Consider the following 21,383-nt stretch of genomic DNA (forward strand, 5'->3'; position numbering starts at 1 on the left):
TGAAGACACTATTTGGATAACCCTTGCTCAGGCACCACAGCTCAGGCTTACATTACAAGGCAAATATTTACCTATGGCCTAAACAAAGTCAGCGTTTCAAAACTGTGTTCCAAATACCCCATAACCCTGAGCTGTTTCCTTGAACTTGTCTCAGAGAAGAGAAGAGAAGATCTTGTGCCTGGTACCTATGTGGGCTCGTCTCAGGAAGCAAGGAGCAAGAAAATGGAGCATCTGATCTGCTTCCTGGCTTTGTTCCTCATTTCTGGAGTAGGAAGCTTTGATCTTGTGATTGATGAAATCCCAGACGTGAGTATTTCAAGGCAGGGCCCAGGTCTCCTTTCCTTGCTGAAGTCAGTGTTGAAGATGCAGCTTGGTGGGGAGCAGAACTGGGTCATGGCTTCATAGCTCTGCTTGTACCTCATCAATTCTCTTCTGCTTGTAGTTGTAAATGGGATTGTTCTGGCAATTGCTTTTCTCCTGTCGTTTGTAGTGTTGCTTTTAAAATATTATTAAAGTTAGGGTAATATGGGCACAAGTCCACCTTTCTTTTCAAGCAGGATTCGTATTTTTACCTCAAATTTGCCTTTTCTGGTGCTTTTAACCTTTAAACATTCAAGTGGGCTTCTATGCTGAGATTTTCAGCATATTTTATAGCCTGCTTCCCTGGAATAAGCAGAAACAGCACCTAGATATCTTTGTGGATGTGGTCTCCTGGATGGACCACAATGAAGTGGAGCAGAGCTTCATGTTGACTCAGGTTCTTGTTAACAAGGCTTCCAACACAGAGTTAAGATCCTATTGACTTTATGTTCCCCAGCGAAGGGATCATTTATAGAAGAGCTTGTCGTTTCTTAGGATAATGCAATGATGAAAAGAAGCACAATTACAGCTTTGACTCCAAATGTGAACCCCCAGCCTCAGGTGATCTTAGATTTGGGTGTCTGCACCCATTTCCACATGGCTGTATTGCAGTATTCCCATGGAGGCAGCAGGGATGGTGGGAAGCTTTATTTCCTTTGCAAGATTGACAAAAGGAATTAGTGAGCAGGGATATCCTCTTTTCCTTTCTTCTTACGGCACTTTTCATGATGTAGTGAGATTTTGATCCTGAGTTTGCAATTCCCAGGAAAAATATTCTGGACCTGTGGTCCTTTCTAACCGTAGATGCTGTACCAGTTTAACAGCAATGTGCTTATACATTTCAAGTTAATATTGCCCAAACCTTTGTGTGTATTCTATCATAAAAGTTGGAGAACAACTCATGTACTTAAATATTTTTATTGCTATAAATTAATCTGTGCGGCTAAATCTGTGCAATTAAATTGCTATAAATTAAGTGCGGCTTAGAAAAGACCTGATGTTCCTTTGCTGTCAGTGGGACAGATTTAGATCTCAGGTATATTTGTAAAAGACCTGATGTTCCTTTGCTGTCAATGGGACAGATTTAGATCTTAGGTATATTTGTATAAAATCAGAAGCAGTTTTTACTGTTTAAGTAGAAATTCCCTGAATTTGTCAATTTAAGTGAGATCAGTATCTGGAATGCTGTAGTTACAACGACCAGACCCATCCTGATGATAATCTGCCACTTGCATTTCAGTGGGTTAAATATTACTCCTTGTTTCAGAAGGAAAGGTTGTAAAATGATGGTAAAGGTCATGATCTTATAGGAGTATGTAGAGCTAGTTGGCCATAGAGAGTAGCTGAATGTATGAGGATGCAGCATTTTGGTCTGAGATGGTTTGTGCCTCTGCTCCCCATTTGCACCAAGGGGAGATAAATTCCCTTTGCAACTCTATTAGAATGCTAATCGATACTAAATCGAGTGATTAATCAAACAGTAAGGCAGCAGCAACATGTCTTCCTTTCTTTCTCCTTTAGGAAGTGGAAAACCTGATTGATCTAGAAATTGATGGATTTCCTTCCAGCTCCAAGACGAGAAACGGCAGGTACCAGGTACAGTACCCAGAAATGCCTCAAAACAAGGGAGCAACAATGTCTGGGAGCTCTCTCCAGGCGACTTGTTCCATGTCAAGGGTTGTGAGTGTGCAATCAGATGGGACCAGCAGTGCACTGAGACCTCCATATCTCTTGTTGGGATAAGGGCTGCTACTATCCTTTGTGCAGGACCTAGCACAAGGCTTTATTCCATACATGTGCTCCTAAGGACCATTATACAGTGGAGATACTTGTCTCTAACTTTCCGTGGAAAAAAAACATTGATACTGGTGATGTTTTTCCATGAGGAAATGGGAAAGCACTTCAGACACTGGCAAAGGAGGCTGAAACCTTCCAGTCCTGCAGGTAGCCCACTCATTCCTAGTTAACTCAGGTCAAAAGGGTGCAGAACACTGACACATGGGTGATGAGCTGCTGGAGTCTGAGACCAGGGAACAGAATTGGCTTGCAACATGCTGATGGCTTGACCTTATTTTAGTCTATTGGCTCCTGAAATGGAATCATTTAAAGCAGCATTGTAGGAGTTTCCTTGTGTTTTACACAGTAGCACTTAATAATAATCATGAAATTAGTGGGTTGAATGTATTAGCTTTTATTACACTGTGTGAAGGAAATGATATCAGAGTGGACCTCATCCTCCACCACGTTCTGGTGCTGCCTTTCTTGAGCTTGCTCAATACAATGGAAACAAAAGAGCCTCCTGAGTAAAGGTGGATTTCCCTGCATCTTTGACATTAAGCAAACATGATTCTTCTGTATCCCAAGGCTTTTCTAAAGGGGTCTCCTGCAGAATGGAAATGTAACTTATGAAAACCCAAACCTCTCCATTACACTGGGAGAAAAATGGAAGATTGTGGCATAAATATGACTCGAGGTGGCTCACATTTGCCAGACCAGTATTTAAATACTTTAATCATGATATTAGCAGAAATCCTCTCTAACTGCACTTCCTCAAGGCATCATTTCTTTCCAACACATCTGTATTAGTGCCATATGTATTATGTTGCCTCTGTTCCCCAACTTTCCAGATACATAGTGTAAAGGCATACACATGCAGTAATTTCCAATTCTACCAATGGTTTTATTATTCCTTATATTATTATTATATATTGTTAATATATATTCCTTATTCCTTATATTCCCGTATATTCCCATGTATTCCTTATATTCCCATATCCTCCTAATATTCCCATATATATTCCTTATATTCCCATATATATTCCCCAGTTATTCCTTATATTCCCATATATTATTTCCCATCCTCTACCTATCAAATGAGTCTTTGCAAAGCAGTAGAACTAAGATTCCAGCTATAGAATGAGTTACTCTTATGTTATAATGAAGTATTAATAAATGAGTCTAAACTGAGCTATGTGAAACACCTTGAGACAGTAACTCTGGGCCCAAAGCTGGCACATAGTTACTTAGTGTTAATCACTATATGAAGGCTGTCTTCCAAATCACTGGTTTAGCACTATGTTTTTCTACAGTCACTAGCCCATGGGCAACAAGACAACAGAGCTCCTCTTAGGACCCTATTAATTAGATCTAAACAGAAAGACTTGTTTTCGAGGTCCAGATTCGTGTGAAAAATACTTGCTCCTGAGTAATTCCCAAAATACAGTGTCTCAGTATATCAACGGTCCTCGTGACCAAAGAAATGGAGTGCCCCATGGGCTGGAATGCAGGTTACCTTGTGAACCTCTATATGATGGTGCACTGCTGTTATCTCTGTTTCAGAGATAGCTTGTGTCTAGACTGGGAGGCAGGATGCTCTGTAGCATGTCCAGAGGAGGGCCACGAGGATGATCAGGGGCTGGAGCACCTCCCGTATGGAGACAGGCTGAGAAAGTTGGGGCTGTTCAGCCTGGAGAAGAGAAGCTGCGTGGAGACCTCAGAGCAGCTTCCAGTGTCTGAAGGGGGCCTACAAGGATGCTGGGGAGGGACTCTGCATCAGGGACTGCAGTGACAGGACAAGGGGTAACGGGTTCAAACTGAAACAGGGGAAGTTTAGATTGGATCTAAGGAAGAAATTCTTTACTGAGAGGGTGGTGAGGCACTGGAATGGGTTGCCCAGGGAGGTTGTGAATGCTCCATCCCTGGCGGTGTTCAAGGCCAGGTTGGACAGAGCCTTGGTGCCATGGTTTAGTGTGGGGCGTCCCTGCCCATGGCAGGGGTTTAGAACTGGATGATCTTAAGGTCCTTTCCAACCCTAACTATTCTATGATTCTATGTATCCCAGTCTTGGTCCTGATTTCTAGCTGTTCAGAGCCAGGTGAAATCACACCTGTTTCCTTAGTGCTTTACCTGCTTGCTTTCCTCTCCATGGAGATAGATCACACCTATTTCCTTACTGTTCTGCCTGGTTTCCTCTCCATAAGAACCAGCACAGCAAGGAAATATGGAAGAAAAGGCTGGAATCAGGTGCCTGGTAAGCCCAAAGCTCCCAGGATATAAATGCAACCAGAGAGACCAGGATTCATCTGCAGCACTGTGACTACAAACCTTACCAAGCTTTAGGTTTGAAACTGGTCTTCTTGCACCTCACAGTAAGGGTTGTGATCCCCAAAAGGAATCTGAAGAGGCTGCAATGAAATTGGCAATCTGTTAAAAACTGCTTAGGAAATGATTCACATGAAAATGAGGGACTTCATGAGGAAACAGCACCTCAAAGAATTGGGAGGACAGGCCAGGTAGATCGCATCTTTTTTCTCATTCCTCATGCTGCACATCTGCTCCTTCATCTTTTTCATGCCCCTGTACAAAAGTAGTTCCCTTTGAATGCAGTGTAACATCTCTGAATCTGCTTTCCTTGGTTTACTGAGTCACAGCCCAGAAGCAGCCTGTGGACTGCAGCTCGAAAGCAATGGTAAGCTAGGCATCCCATAGATGAAATAAAACCTGCAATCTCTTGTAAAGCATCGTCTCTTCTAATGTGCTCCTCTCTTAGGCACCAGGCCTTCTTCCTTCAGGGATAGGACAGTAGGAGTGAGGGCCAGAAGCCCTGGATGAAAGTTAGCTAGTTATTTTCTTGATGATAGACTGCAACACTCATGAACAGTGATTTGAACAAAGATCATTATGGAGGGCTAAATATCCATACATATAGCCTGGCAGAATAGATGGCAGATGGCATATAGATGGCATATAGATGGCATATAGATGGCAGAAGACAGGCCTCAGTACCTGAAGAGAGGCCCCAGTGTCTTTCAGATCAGGTCCTTAAAACAGTTCCTGAGGCACTTCTCTCCGTCCTCATCACCAATTTGCCACACATTAGATATTGCACAAGGTGCTGTTTCTACGCAGTGCAGGCATCAGCAGATGTGGATGTGGTTTAAAGGCAAGGATCAGCCATGACCCCTCATGCCAGAAACAGCACAAGTCTCACATGCCTCAGAAATCCCTACAAACCCCATGTTCTCAGTAACCACACCAGTGCCCAGACCTGAAGCATCCACAGCTCTGTCCTCCTGTGGAGTGGCTGCCCTCTGCAGCCTTTGAGATCCTAAGTGCTGGACCACCGTGTGTCTGATCTCTAACAACAGCCGTAGGAGTCGCTACATGTGCAAGTGATAAGCTCATGTCTCTATCAGCACCTCTCCCCTCATCTCTTCCCTCACAAAAAGGAAGGAGACCTGGGTATCTTGAAAGCTTTAAGCATCATTTGAAGAGTGAGTCAGGAACCCTAAGCTCTTCTGAGCAACAGAAAAGTGCCGCAATAAAACAAATGGCTTCTGCGCTAAGGTCCTGGTCTTCATCTTTTCAAGTTTAAATTTGTTTCGGTTAAGGTTGGTTTAGTCTTAATTTGTATTTGTGCTGGTGATGTTTCCTATGCCCAAGGTATAGGAAACATCATTCTTCATAGTCTGATTCTGTATCATAGAATCATAGAATGATTCGGGTTGGAAAGGGCCTTAAGATCATCCAGTTCCAACTCCCTGCCATGGGCAGGGATGCCTCATCTTCGGCCATGCCACCCAAGGCTCTGTCCAACGTCCAGTACCACAGTGCAGTGATGTTTGTGGAGAGTCAGGATGGACTGAGCAAGGATCAGTCCACCAGGCTTCCAGATCCTGAAATCCCTGGCTGTTTCAGGTAGAGCTTGCATAGCTAGTAAGTAAACCCCACATTTGTTCCAAGGCAGACAGAAATCCTGCAGTCTCTCTGTCTGGCTTTAAAGGATCCTTAAAATCACCTCATTAAAATGACCTTGCTATGATATATATTCTATGCAGCCCAAGATTTTTCCTAGTAACAGTATATTAACTAGCTTCAAATGAATTTAGTAACTGTATAGAAAGCCTTATATGCACGCTATGGCTAATGCAGTTTTTGTGAGCATCTTCTGTGGTTTTGGTCCTTTTGGATTCGAATGCAACTGAAACCTGACATGGGATTGGTATGCTTTGGTACATGTTTTTAATTTAGCCATCAGAATCTGAACTCGTCTCCCTAAGTTCCTTCTTATCATCAGTGGAGTTGAATGGCTCAATTCAGTTGCCTACAAACATGGATCTAGCAGTGTCCAAGACATCTTATGGGTGTCAGATACCATGCAAAACCTATAGGAGTCTCATGAGCTCCTGGATCTTCAGCTAAAGGCCAGGAGGTACCCTTGGGCACCACCAACGGCACTGGGCACCCACTCCTCTAATCAGTACAGTCAGCATGGTTGAGGGTAGGACTCGTTCAACCAAATGGAGGTATCCTTTTTCAGATGAAAGGGATCACTCCATCGAGTTTGAAAAGCTGAGCTTGCCTAGTTGTGATGATAACACCAAAGCAGGTATCTGCATTAAACAACCCATCTCCCCCTAGAACTAGGTAAGCCAAATCCCATCCCACAGTTATCAGGGTTTAAATTCTAGGGAATTAAACAGAATGATTCAAATGGCCACAAGATGTCACCACCTCTTCATAGCAATCTCCTAATGGAACTACTCATAGGGCAGGGGAAAACCCAACCATCAATGAGCAGCTTCAGCTCTTCTAAGCAGTGCATAGAGAACTAACCGCATGTATGCAAGTATATAAATGTGATATCGATTACATAATAGGAGTTTCTATACATACATATTGACTGTAACACAAAAATGTAAATATATATTCTATAATGTAAATACAGACTCTATAATGTAAATTAAAACAAAAGGAGCTAAAAAGGTCTGTGTTTTGAGGTTTTCCCACTTTTCCTAGAAAAATGAAACAAGAATTTTCCTGTTAAAAGCTGTGGTTTCTGAGTGTGACTTTTTGCCAGCTTGCTTTGCTTCCAGGAAGAACGGTTTACTCTGGAAGAGAATGTTTTCTACAAGAAATAAAAGACAGAGCAAGAGAGCTGTCCTGGTTTGGACAGCCTCTAAATCACAGTTGGGAGATGACGTGCTCCAACATCCCATGTGTAAATATGTAAACAAGACAAAAGGAGTATGCATGGGAGTAAGCACATTAAGCCTGAGAACTCAAGCCAATTCTCATCATCTTGGAAAGTAGCTTTTAGATGTTACCACTGTCTGATCCCTGTCTTGAAACACCCACAATCCATGTCAAGGAAGTTGTGAATGCTCCATCCCTGGTGGTGTTCAAGGGCAGGTTGGACAGAGCCTTGAGTGGCATGGTCTAGTGTGAGGTGTCCCTGCCCATGGCAGGGGGTTCGAACTGGATGACCTTAAGGTCCTTTTCAACTCAAACCATTCTGTGATTCTATGTTCTTAGCTTTGCTGAAATACATTCTCCCTATTTTCCTTTTCCAGCGCAGCACATCCGACTGGGGGTATGTTGGAGATCTGGTGAGTTTTTTCCTTCCTCCATGGAAAATAATCCTGAACAAAGTGATTTTCTAGTTAACCATTTTTTGGAAATCAATTCTTTTGTTTGTTCAGGCCCTTGTTTTTACTGCTGGTTGGGTATTAACGTCTTTTCTTTAAACAGAGCACTGTTTGCACAACGCTGTTTGTACAACTGCTCTTGGAGAGAGAAGGGTATGGTAAATATGAAGAAATAAGCGTCAAAAGTGATTAGACAAAACCAGTGTCTTAATATACCACTTTAATACTGTTCTCCAACTGCCATAGCTTAACCATTTAGGTCAGTAACTAATGCTTCAGGTCTTCTTCATTTAAGACTTTTATTGTAAATGTAAGCTCTCTTCTCCTCAGTATATGGTGTTGAAGATTACTCTGTACCCTTCTATGCTTGGTTACACCAGTAGAGTCATTCCAAAATTGCATGGTCAAAAGCAAGGAAAACATTCCAGCTTAATAAATTCCCTCTTTCAGCTGAAGTGTTATAATGAACTACATTGACATGAGTATCCCGTCACAATTGCCAGGTAAAATATGGAGGTGTCCTGAACTTGAGTTCATATCCCATCTAGCTGCCATATTGTAAGGAACAGCAGATGAATAAAAGGCACTGAGACTATAAAAGGGATTGATATTGCCCTCAAGGGCGTCTTTTCTTGCTGTGTCCTAAATTTACAGAGCCATTTTGTCAATCACAGGTGGAGGATGATGACAAGATAGGTCTCTACAGCTACAAAGTTCAATCCACTATAACATCACGGTTGGCCAACACGATGATCCAAGCCAAAATGGTGAATAACGCAAAACGGCCCCAGCACATAGTGTTTGATGTACAAGTCCCCAAAGGAGCTTTTATTGACAACTTTACTATGTAAGTAGTGGGCAGGTATCAGCCTTGTGCTCTGTCAGGACTCAGCGTGGTGAGAGGGAATTGCTTGTAAAAGCAAAACACCTCTTACTTTCCAGTGTAAGCAAGTTTAACAGGCTTACTAGAAAAGAAGGGTCATGCCATCATACTGTCTGTCCAGCCATCTCTTCCTCTCCAGTAATTACTGGGCCATTGGCCAACATCAACAATACTTGACAAAAGATCAGAAGTCTCAAACAGACCAAGCTCCCACCTCTCTTGTGCAAGTTGGCACCAGATCAAAGGGGAGGGAGGAGGAGACCCAAATTAGAACAGAAAGAAACTAACTTGGTTCAGTCTCCATTCAGAGATGCAGCAGCCAGCTCACTAGTCAGGAGATGTGTCCTGATCCATGTTCCATAACAGCCATGACATTGGTAACTGCTTGGCCAGCCCAAAGAACAGGGAAAGGGTGAAGGAGATGAGGGAGAGAAGAACCTCCTTACAGTACAAGAGTGCTGCTACTTGAAATGAAAAAGCAGGTAGGGAAAAGATAGAGATCTAATGGAAACCAGACTTCATTCCTTTGGGGTTAAACAAGAGCCTTATTATTTCGTTTCCCACCAGCTTAGATTTCACTGGTGTTTTCCTAAAGTGAAGAAACAATCACTGACTGTAAAGTTGTTTCTTTTGCAAGCTGACTGTGCTTTTCTCTCCTAGGGATGTCAATGGTATAACCTTTACCAGCCAAATCCGGGAAAAATCTGAAGCCAGAAAAATGTATGCTCAAGCAAAAGCCAAAGGCAAAGCTGCTGGAATAGTAAGGTATAGAGACCTTGGCATATGGGAATTGTATTGAACTTATTCATAGGAGAACTAAGGGTGACCCATCCCAGGAGGAGAGAGCTCTGGGGAGGAAAACAGGTTGCTATTTAATTATCAAGGACTTAACTCATGTTTCTGCTTTCAGCTTGATAAAACATTGTGCTAAAGGACAACTGCAGTTCCCTGACGTAGACCACAGTTAGAATCAGACCCAGCGAATGCATAACTCTAAACCAAAATGCAAAGAAGCTCTCTTTCTCATTGTATTTTCTCAAAATAACCCCACAGTTGACTTTTCAGGAGCAATGCCTTGGATATGGAAAACTTCAAAACCGAAGTGAATGTGCCCCCGGGGACAAGGATCCAGTTTGAACTTCACTACCATGAAATGATTCGAAGGAAACTGAGCTCATATGAGCACATCGTGTCTGTGAAGCCAGGACGCTTGGCAAAGCACATGGAGGTAAAGTAGAGCTGGTGTGTGTAGGCAGCACCCAATGAGTGAGTCCTCACTGAGAAAGCAGACATGGTTCCTATAAGTCCCCCAGCAGGACACTTCATCTACGGCTCCTTCCTTCCATATGGGCTTGGTACAAATAGGTCACTTGTAAAACAGAAACCAGCATTAAACACTTCAAACCAGGAACTATGGTAGCTAGGAGCAAATGTGTCCTGCTTCCTCTCATGCTAACACAGCTGAGTATCTTCTGAATTGAGACTGACTCAGGTCAGAACCACTTGGGCAAATAAGCCTTGGCTTATATGTGCCCTTGTGTAAACTTGCCTTAACTGAAGGAAAACAAACAATATTTGCTATTTATTTGGAACAGTGCTCTTCACAATAATCCCCATTCCATAGGATAGTGTCTTATGAGAGCAGATGTTTGCTGAATACAGTCCCTCCAGAGCTCTCAGCCAGAAGACGACTTATCTTATTCCTACCCTCTTTCTTACACTCCTCCAAAGGTGTCCTCTGTCATGCATCATCAGACACAAGATACAGGGATAGCTGGACATTTCCATCTGTCCTTTCTTATGTGCCTGTTTCATAAATGTCTTCTTGAGCTTTTCATGGCTGCAGCACAAGCTGCATATAAAAGTTTGCTGCTCACGTTTCGTTGGTGCAGGCTATGATCTGTTTCAAGCCATGTCTTGCCTAGTAGTACTCTTACTAACTGTTTGGAAACACAACTGGAAAAAGACCTCATCTCATGCTGACAACATCAAAACTTTATTTTCCAAATCACCTTGGCTATCCAAATAAAAGCAAGAATACTCTCTGTCCCATCAATAGCATGAGTAGAGAGGAAGAGGACTCATCACCTGGTGGTCCTCTTGGCCTCCCAACCCAAAGCGGCACTGAGGCAAAGTCACTTCATGCTTCTTTTGTGCTTTCAGCATAAGCAATGGTACCACCCTTGCCTCCTATCCCACCACTTGCCCCAGGGGATAAGACAGAGAGGAAAAAATGATCATTTCCACCAAATCTTCTCTATTCTTCGGACATGAACCCCACCATAAATGAGACAGGCTCTACTGGATCATTCTCAAAGGCAACCCACCCCCAGCTGGAGTTTGGCTGTGGAGGGTTCATAAGATCCTGGTATAACACTGGCACTGCTCCATACTAAAAGTCCTCCCTTCCTGCCTTTAGGTGGATGTCCGCATCATTGAACCACAGGGACTTCGCTATGTGCATGTTCCTAATTCACTTGGAGATCATTTTGATGGAATCACCACCATCTCCAAGGGGGAGAAAAAGGTAACGGTTATAGACTAGAAGCAGCATGAAAAGCTTCAGTTTTCACACTTGCTCCAATGCAGTCTTGGCATTTTCTCATACCTGCTGGAAGCATGCAAAAATACGGCAAGAAAAACTTAAGTGCCTTCATTACTGATACCTAAATGTATGTACAAGATTCTCAAATACTACTGTGACAGCAACATAGAAACAGTGTCCATCCATCTCTATGCAAAGCTTTCAATTTGTTATTCTGAAAGAGCAACGCATTGAGATTGGTGGATGTGGAAAAGGTGATGAATATCAAGCGGAATAACCATTTTGGAATAACTCCATAATCTCAGTTTGAATTGAGAACATCTGCACAGGGACTTATTCTAGAACTGCTCTTTTGCTTAACATTCTTGTCCTAGCTTTTTCTAGCATAGCTCTTGGCTATAAGTAAACCCTCCAACAGTAGAGACATTTGCCTCAAACAGCTTTAAGCAGTGACTCTGGGAGGGTACACTTACATAGACACCCTTACATAGACATCTAATGAAGGATATGTGAATCAGGCCCGGAAAGTCTGCCTATAAGAATGCTGGGAAGGGACTCTTCATTAGGGACTGTAGTGACAGGACAAGGGGTAACGGGTTCAAACTGAAACAGGGGAAGTTTACATGAGATATAAGGAAGAAATTCTTTACTGTGAGGGTAGTGAGGCACTGGAATGGGTTGCCCAGGGAGGCTGTGAATGCTCCATCCTTGGCGATGTTCAAGGCCAGGTTGGACAGAGCCTTGGGTGCCATGGTTTAGTGTGGGGTGTCCCTGCCCATGGCAAGAGATTGGAACTGGATGAGCTTAAGGTTCCTTCCAACCCTAACTATTCTATGATTCTATGATGAAAAGGATTCCTAGTACTCAATTTACAGACAAGCTGAAAGCTCTTGTTTTGGAAAAGTATCAATTGAAAGGCTATTAAGAATGTTGATAAAATTATAGATCATTTAAACCAGTAAAAAACATATGACTTACTAGAAATGACAACATACTACAAACAGTTTGCACAGCTCTAATTGAAAGATTTGGTGCTCTGGATGGGTCATCTTACTTGTTTCACAGTTGCTACCCCTGAATCAGCATATCAAGGCAAACCTTAGTGCTGTTTTTCTTTTGAAGTGCCAAAGTCCATTTTCCACCTAAATTCAGAACACAAATAAAGAAAAGAAGAAAACCGTTCAGTGGAGCAGGATATTTCATGAGCAGATGAACTCTTTCTGTGTCAATGACCCACCTCTCACACAGCACCTGACTGATTGGTGACCTCTTCTCATTTCAAGGCTCACGTTTCTTTCAAGCCCACAATGTCTCAACAACGAAAATGCCCCACGTGCTCATCCACGGCAGTAGATGGGAACTTTGTGGTGCAGTATGACGTGAACAGGGAAACCACGGGTGGAGAACTGGAAGTAAGTATTTAACAGGGATGAGAGATCCCTGAATACAAGAACTGCTGTCATTAAGCGAACTGTGCTAAATAAAATTCATGTTCAGGAGAATAAGCATGAGAAAGAGCTCCATATCCGTTTGAAAGAACAGAGAGATTTTAAGTGGGAAAAATGGATCTATTGAATTTATGACTAAGACACGGTCCTACTTATAGTCAGGAGCCTATTCCTGCCTTATCCAAAACCCAATGTCCTTTATACCTATCAGCACTCTGATGATTTATTGTTGGATCAGAAGACACATCATTGGATGTTGTACCAATACATCATAAGGAGACAACCAGAACATCACTATTTTTATGTTAACATGAAGCAGAATTATGGGGTTGAATTATTACAGACAGAACAGTCTAACAATGTTTTTCATTCCTTCCTATGCTAACCCATGGCCATTGTCTGAGACCCAGGCTCTGCTTTCCTTGATGAAAAGTAAAGACTATGGAGTATAAAAGGTATATAAAGGTATATAAAAGGTATATAAAAAGTACAAAAGGCTACAAAACTGTGCAGAGCTGAAAGTTAGAATTGGCACATAAAGAAGAATAATATTTTCTGCTGTTATTGTCTTGAGTTTTCTGACATTTTTACTATAGCTCACTTCACTGTGATGTGTTATTTCACTTTGCAGATTTTTAATGGCTATTTTATTCACTTCTTTGCTCCGGAAAATCTTGATCCTCTGCCCAAAAACATTTTATTTGTTATAGATGTCAGTGGCTCAATGTGGGGACTGAAAATGAAACAAGTAAGTGTTTGACCTCTATTGCAAAATGCACCTTTTACCAACCTTTGCATGTGCCTTACCATTGAATCCTGTAGCAGGCTGGCAGTCAGAATTACAAGCTTTACACTTTATCTCGCTGAAATAGGAAAATCCATGGTGAATCAAAGACTTCATGATTTTACTCTTTATTGCTATGCTCCTTCCATGTTGTAAGGAAGAGGTGATGCCATCAGAATATGGATTTTAGCTGTAGATTAAAGTTTTGATTGACAAATGACAAAGCATTTTGTGAAGGTTCTAATCTCCTCTCATGAATCCTGAGAAAAACTCAGCAGGGAGAGGCTTTCCCTGCTTTCAAAAAGCTGTGGACGTTGTTGACAGCCTACTGAAGAGCAGTAAGCATTGTTCAGACAACGTAACCCATGAGATGAGGAGGGCAATGCGAAACACGAGATGATTTATTTTGCAAAAGAGAAGACTTGGAGGGGCATAATCAGCCTCCAAATATGTGAACAGTTGTTCTAAAAGGGAAACTCATCAACTGACATTCGTGCCCACCCAGGGTAGAATAAGATGGAATCAGATGGATATACAGGAGCGATTTATATTGGGTATTAGGAAAAGCTTTGTACTGCTGAGAGGGGAGTTTGGGAGATTGCCTATCATGTGTCACTGAAGGTCTTTAAGAACTGGCTAGACAAACGTTGGTAAGGGATGATCTAGATACACTTGAATTTGTTTTGGAGCACAATACTACCACTTGGCATATTGCTTCCTTGGGGAAATCAATGCTGCACAATTGGATACAGCTTAATTGTCACTTGTTTAAAACACACATCTTCAAACAGATGCTACCCAGCCTGAAATGACAGCATTGCAGACAGAGCTAAGCCTCCTGAGCTGATACGAGCAATTCCTATCTCCCAAACCGTGTCACACAAACTGTTTCTGTCTCTCACCTGTATCAGCACGAGTTTAGCAAGGATGGGTTGAGTTGAATCCCTGCTAATTGCATTTTTAATGTGATTCTTTGGTGAAAAGTTCAACTTTATGTAAGTGCGAAAAAGGAGAGATTTGGATAGCAGATGCTACTCTGGATTCCAGTACTCATGTTCTTATTCATCAAAGGCATCTCTCTGCCTATAGTCACAAGTTAAGAACATGCTTTCAGCAACAAGAAGCTTAAACTCATCTTTCCTTAACTTTCTTCTTCTCAGACCATCGAGGCCATGAAGGCAATACTGAGTGAGCTCCGTGCTGCTGATCAGTTCTCCCTTATTGACTTCAACCACAATGTCCGATGCTGGAGAGATAATTTAGTCTCAGCCACCCCATCGCAGGTTGAAGAAGCTAAGAAGTACATCCAGACAATCCATCCCAATGGGGGTATGAGGTTTTGATTGCAAGGTGCTCATGGAAGTTAGATATCACAGGAATGGGTACTTCAGACAACCCTCAGATTGGCAGGGTATTCCTATCAATACATCTGATTCCTAAGACAGGAAAAGCATGCCCTGGGCTAAAGGAGAGCAAGAATTCCAGTTTCTGATTAGTGAATGGGCTGGCATTTCCTTCTACTGATTAAGCCAAGACAGATAGAAGAACATAGACCACTGAACAGCTGCCTTTAATCTGTGTTCTATCTCCAGCCTCACAGATCCCAAATATCATAGAATCATAGAATGGTTTGGGTTGGAAAGGACCTTAAGATCATCCAATTCCAACCCCCCTGCCATGGGCAGGGACACCCCACACTAAACCATGTCACCCAAGGCCTCATCCAACCTGGCCTTGAACACCGCCAAGGATGGAGCATTCACAACCTCCCTGGGCAACCCATTCCAGTGCCTCACCACCCTCTCAGTAAAGAATTTCTTCCTTAGATCCAATCTAAACTTCCCCTGTTTAAGTCTGAACCCATTGCCCCTTCTCCTGTCACTACAGTTCCTGATGAAGAGTCCCTCCCCAGCATCCCTATAACCCCCCTTTAGATACCTCTCCTCTCTTCTCTTCTCTTCTCTTCTCTTCTCTCTTCCCTTCCCTTCCCTTCCCTTCCCTTCCCTTCCCTTCCCTTCCCTTCCCTTCCCTTCCCTTCCCTTCCCTTCCCTTCCCTTCCCTTCCCTTCCCTTCCCTTCCCTTCCCTTCCCTTCCCTTCCCTTCCCTTCCCTTCCCTTCCCTTCCCTTCCCTTCCCTTCCCTTCCCTTCCCTTCTCTTCTCTTCTCTTCTCTTCTCTTCTCTTCTCTTCTCTTCTCTTCTCTTCTCTTCTCTCTCCTCTTCTCTATATCATATATATATCTATATATCATAGAATCATAGAATGATTTGGGTTGGAAGGAACATTAAAGATCATCTAATTCCAACCCCTCTGTCATAAGCAGGGAGATAAAACAAGGCTGACTCATGCCTTTGTAAAGAAGACCATAAGCGGCCCAATTCCAGGGTATCCACTGGCTGCAAATGGTACACTACACCATGATAGACGGAGATCAGTGCAGGAGCAAAGACACAAGGGTTATTGATGTGCCTGAGAATGGTCATGTAGCGATTAGGACCTTTCCCCAGGAAAAGGTGGCAGGGTCAACAGCCAAACTGAAGTGCATCTACACCAATGCACTCAGCATGGGTAACAAACAGGGGGACCTGGAAGCAATGGTGCAGCAGGAAAACTATGACACATAATTGCTATCATGGAGACATGGTGGGATGACCAGCACAACTGGAGTGCTGCCATGGATAGCTATAAACTCTTCAGAAGGGACAGGACAGGAAGGGGTGGAGGTGGGGTAGCCCTCTATGTTAGAGAGTGTTTAGATTGGACTTTGTTGGGTCCTGCATTTGGGCCACAACAACCCCATGCACACTTGGGGAAAAGTGGCTGGAAAGCTGCCCAGTGCGAAAGGACCAGTCGATAGCTGGCTGAACATGAGCTGTCAGTGTACCCAGATGGCCAAGAAGGACAAGAGCATCCTGGCTTATATCAGAAATATTGTGGCCAGCAGGACCAGGGAAGTGATCCTCCTTCCTGCAGGTATTTAGAAGGCCTGTAGATGTGGCTTTTGGGGACTTTTTCATTGGTGGACCTGGCAGGGCTGGGTTAATGGTTGGACTCGATTATCTTAAATGTCTTTTCCAACCTAAACGATTCTATGATCTACTAAATGCCACCCTGGGCAAATTGTTCACATGTTTTGTGCCTTCATCCCTTTCTGATAAACAAGGATAGTTGCCTTTTTCAGCCTTACAGCACTTTGGATGCTTCATTTGTAAGTGCTTGAGCTATTTGTACAGAAGGGGCTTACAATCATTTCAATCTATTGCTCTCTGAAGTGCAGTTGTGTTTAGTTGTTCAGTTCTTTGTACACTGATAGTGGGTGGAAGGCTCTCCCAAACATCAGAGCCTTCTGGTGTTGTGGCACCTTCATTTCAGGAAGCTTTAGCTGGCAACATGTAAGGTAGAATCAACATGAAGTTATAGACTTGCCCAACATCATCAGTGTGCTGAGAATAGGATCCACGTTGGATATATGAGTGCCTCATAAGCCTGGCTTTGTTACCCCAAAAGAATTGACTGAATAGCTAAGAGACCTGCTCCCATCCAGGAAAGCCATTTTGCAAAGCAGCATTTTATTATCCTGTCTCTGAAGCCACTATTTTTTTCTTTCTTGACAAGAAAATTACTTTGAATATACTGTTTCTCTCATGCTGATTTCTTATTCTATCCCTTCCGTGCACAAGCCAAACCTTTAGATAGGCTCAATAAACATCTACCTCTTCTTTTCCAATCAAGATAACCAAAGAACAGGCTGATGCCAGAAAAGAAAGTTTCTTCATGCTCTCATTCAATCATCTGCCTGCAAATGATTTGCCCACAGCAAATAGTTCCCAACACCACAAATGGTCCCGCTGGAATTAGTGATGAGGAATGGGTGGGAACACATAAAGATGACAGCCTGGGATGAAAAAAGGAACCACAGTGCAAGCAGATGTGCTGTAAGCATCACATGGGAGGGATTTTGCTGCTTCAGTCTCAGGTCTGGTCCATGCTGATTAATTCCACTAGAATCTCAGAACTCACCTGGATTTGACAAGAAACTCAACAAGAATCAAAATTGTTTTCTTCATTGTGTCTTTGACAGGCACAAATATCAATGAAGCTCTTCTCCGAGCCACATTCATCCTGAACGAAGCCCAGAACTTAGGCATGTTGGACCCTAACTCAGTCTCCATGATTGTATTGGTGTCTGATGGAGACCCGACAGTAGGTAAGGATCCTGCTTTAGGTGAGAAGAAAGAACAGTGGGATTAGCCTGAGAAAAGCACACAGCATGTAGACACTTGACAGTAAGTTAAAAAAGTTCTATTCCACTTTCTTCCAATGCCTGTGATGCTCTTTTGCCAAGTGCTATAGGTGCTATGAGGCTTTGCTGGGAAGCTTTGGAAAGATTATGTCATGCAAGTGATCCACTTCTTGCAATTACAGATGAACAAGTCCTGTAGGAGAGGTAAACACAACAGCCTTAGGAAAAATAGCTTCTTTCAATGATCTTTGCCCGCAAAGTTCTATGTAGTCCCACAAGCAACACCAAAATCAGGAAAATCAAGTAGAAAGCAAGTTAATTCTGACTGTATTTGGTACAGGTTGAAAGCACTCACTTACTGCAAGCTGCCAGCCCAGAAGAGGCTGATGTTGATAAAGTCAGTCCCAATGGTGGCAGAGAACATCTTGAGTACAAGAAACAAGTAAAACCTTTACGAAGATGTCTTAGTCTTTAGAGAGCTTGAAGTAGTAACCCTGTGAGAAGTCCAGATGTGTTACAAACTCCCCCAGAAGTTAATGAGGCCTGGATAGACAAAGAATATGCATCAGATACCAAAAAACAAAGAGTTCAAAGGAATCAATTTCAGTAGAAACAATTTGCTAGTCTCCATCCAGGAGAAGCTTAAATGTCACTGCAGGTGAAGCAAAATGAAGACTGAGCATCTGGGTTTGTTGTTCGGGTTAGTTCTCTAAGAGAGAATCAGAGACACTGGATGAGCATGAATGTGCTTACATGGTTGGAGACTTCTTCCATTGCTCACATGGATATCACCCTTTGTGTCCCTCCAAGGTGAGCTAAAGCTGACAACGATCCAGAAGAACGTGAAGCAGAGCATCAAAGACGAGTTCTCTCTCTTCTGCCTTGGGATCGGGTTTGATGTAGATTACGATTTCCTGCAGAGAATCGCAACCGACAACCGTGGCATGGCCCAGAGGATTTTTGGGAATCAGGAGACTTCTGCCCAAATGAAGGTGCATTTCTGGCCCATTGCCTCTGAAACCCTCCCGTTCTGTTCACAGCTCTGGAGCTGGGTAACTCCACGGAGTTACTGTAGGTTCACGGTGTAGGTCACAAAAAGCATTGTTTCTTCTGGAGACTCCTGCAAGATGACAATCGTGTATTAGCTTAAGTGCTGCTAGTTACAAGTTTTGTAGCTATAATACACACTTTACTTCTCTGTGTAGCATTTCTATTCTATAAAACAGTCCTAACTATAAAAAGGATGATTTTCTGAATTAAAATTAGGGCCTGGATTTTACCTGAGGCTGCTTCAGCACTAGGAAAAAAAGCCTGGATATAAATGTTAATGATAATCCAAACTTTTCCAGAGTAAGAAAAGGTTCGATTCTAGGAGGCTGTGGCTCCAAATCTGAGCAGCAATTACTGATGAGCAAACTCTTTTATCCTTATTCTGTTTCTCTTCACTGGCATCATCACCTATACAGGCTTCTCGTACTTCTTTCTCAGCATATGTATGACAGGACACACTACATGGTGTTCTGCCAAAGAGCAGCTCTGAGAGTATAGCCCCTCAGCCTCCACCCATAGCACTATTTGGGTACCTGTTTTCCCTCCCTGTTCTCATATGTAAAACCCAGCTGTGCACACATCCCAGTTCACATCAGGCAGGTACAAGAGAAAAGGGTAGACAGTCTATAGCAGAGAAGTGAATACAAGTGAGACAGGTCTAGTTTTTGGCAAGAATTAAGCAGAAGGCAGCTGTGTATATTGCACAGTAGCCAAGAGCTGACCAACCTGATAATAGAGTCAGGCCCATATTCGCTTGCGTTCAAGCCTTATAGATCTCGGAAGAAGACAGCCCATGGGCTCTGACCATCCTTTGACTCCCACCAGATAGAATCATAGAACCATAGAATAGTTAGGGTTAGAAAGGACCTTAAGATCATCCAGTTCCAACCCCCCTGCCATGGGCAGGGACACCCCACACTAAACCATGGCACCCAAGGCTTTGTCCAACCTGGCCTTGAACACCGCCAGGGATGGAGCATTCACAACCTCCCTGGGCAACCCATTCCAGTGCCTCACCACCCTCTCAGTAAAGAATTTCTTCCTTAGATCCAATCTAAACTTCCCCTGTTTAAGTTTGAACCCGTTACCCCTTGTCCTGTCACTACCGTCCCTGATGAAGAGTCCCTCCCCAGCATCCTTGTAGGCCCCCTTCAGACACTGGAAGCTGCTCTGAGGTCTCCACGCAGCTTCTCTTCTCCAGGCTGAACAGCCCCAACTTTCTCAGCCTGTCTTCATACAGGAGGTGCTCCAGTCCCTGATCATCCTCGTGGCCTCCTCTGGACTTGTTCCAACAGTTCCATGTCCTTCTGATGTTGAGGACACCAGAACTGCACACAATGCTCCAAGTGAGGTCTCACGAGAGCAGAGTAGAGGAGCAGGATCACCTCCTTCGACCTGCTGGTCACGCTCCTCTTGATGCAGCCCAGGATACGGTTGCTTTCTGGGCTGCGAGCGCACACTGCAGCCGGCTCATGTTCATTTTCTCATCCACCAACACCCCCAAGTCCTTCTCTGCAGGGCTGCTCTGAATCTCTTCTCTGCCCAACCTGTAGCTGTGCCTGGGATTGCTCCGACCCAGGTGTAGGACCTTGCACTTGGCATGGTTAAACTTCATAAGGCTGGCATCAGCCCACCTCACAGTCTTTTGGATTGGAGCAGATCCCCTTGCTATACCCTCTTGCAAGTGTACTAAGGTCCAAGTATAAAGAAGTCTGTATTCTCAGGAGCCAGGAAAGCCCCACTTGCCCTTATTTTTATCACCTGCTGTCCCTTCAGTAAGTGGTGCACGTGGGAGGGTTGCGCTGGCTACAACAGACTCACTTCTCTGTCTCCTTCCACCTCAGAACTTCTACAACCAGGTCTCCACCCCACTCTTGAAGAAGATTCAGTTCAACTACCCCCAGGAGTCAGTGTCAGACGTCACCCAGAGCAGCTTCCACAACTACTTTGGTGGCTCCGAGATAGTTGTGGCTGGGAAGGTGGACACAGAAAACCTGCAGCACTTGGAAAGCATTGTCACAGCGACCGCGGTGAGTGGAGGTGTCCATGGGTTACCTGCTCCTGGGCTTTGGGCTGGCTCATTCATTCCTGCGTCTTCCTTGCTGGAGGTTGTTTGTCCGTTTGAGTTCTGGGTGGGAGTATTGGGAAACTCATGGGATGTTTGTCCAACAATGTGTCACAGTAACTTCAAGTACAGCAATGAATAGTCACTACCTGCAACTTGCAGCCTGCCAGAGGAACTTCCTTCTAATACATGAGCCATACCAAATTCAATTGCAAACCAGACTAAGACTATGGAGTCCTCCCTTCATGCTTTGTGAAGGTGCATGGTTGATCCCCAAGCATAGCTCCTTTCATGGCTGAACATCCCACTCTTGGGGAGTTCAAGCTGGAGGATCTAAAGTGTGTCAAGTCCTAGCGCCGTGCTTTTACGCTCTGTCTTGTAGCATGTGTGATGAGACCTTTCCCATGTTTTCAGGACTGCTTTTCAAGGTGGAGTGAGGTGGGGTGGGAATTCTACATCCAGATCCTTCTTTCTGGGCTTAGGAGTTGCCATTTGTGAGTTGCTGGAAAAACAACAGATATATTCAATAACTTGACAAAACACGGAGCAGTCCATGGATCTGCAGGAGAAAGTGGAATTT

The 21,383-nt window shown here is 43.6% G+C and overlaps 1 protein-coding gene across 1 annotated transcript in view; it reads left to right on the forward strand.

The window, feature by feature from the left end:
• Positions 1-222: 222 nt before the first annotated feature.
• ITIH2 (inter-alpha-trypsin inhibitor heavy chain 2) overlaps positions 223-21,383 on the forward strand; it is a gene marked incomplete at its 5' end in the record, with an annotated part of 32,438 nt that continues 11,277 nt past the window's right edge. Inside the window, 13 exons of the mRNA XM_080633624.1 lie at positions 223-306; positions 1,882-1,956; positions 7,713-7,748; positions 8,462-8,634; positions 9,331-9,435; positions 9,736-9,898; positions 11,090-11,197; positions 12,499-12,627; positions 13,295-13,411; positions 14,608-14,776; positions 17,527-17,652; positions 18,499-18,680; positions 20,583-20,768. Coding sequence (XP_080489750.1) covers positions 223-306; positions 1,882-1,956; positions 7,713-7,748; positions 8,462-8,634; positions 9,331-9,435; positions 9,736-9,898; positions 11,090-11,197; positions 12,499-12,627; positions 13,295-13,411; positions 14,608-14,776; positions 17,527-17,652; positions 18,499-18,680; positions 20,583-20,768 — 1,653 coding nt within the window. The remainder of the gene's footprint in view (positions 307-1,881; positions 1,957-7,712; positions 7,749-8,461; positions 8,635-9,330; positions 9,436-9,735; positions 9,899-11,089; positions 11,198-12,498; positions 12,628-13,294; positions 13,412-14,607; positions 14,777-17,526; positions 17,653-18,498; positions 18,681-20,582; positions 20,769-21,383) is intronic.

The sequence above is a fragment of the Psittacula echo genome (assembly GCF_963264785.1).
Source record: "Psittacula echo genome assembly, chromosome: 1".
Lineage (NCBI taxonomy): Eukaryota > Metazoa > Chordata > Aves > Psittaciformes > Psittacidae > Psittacula > Psittacula echo.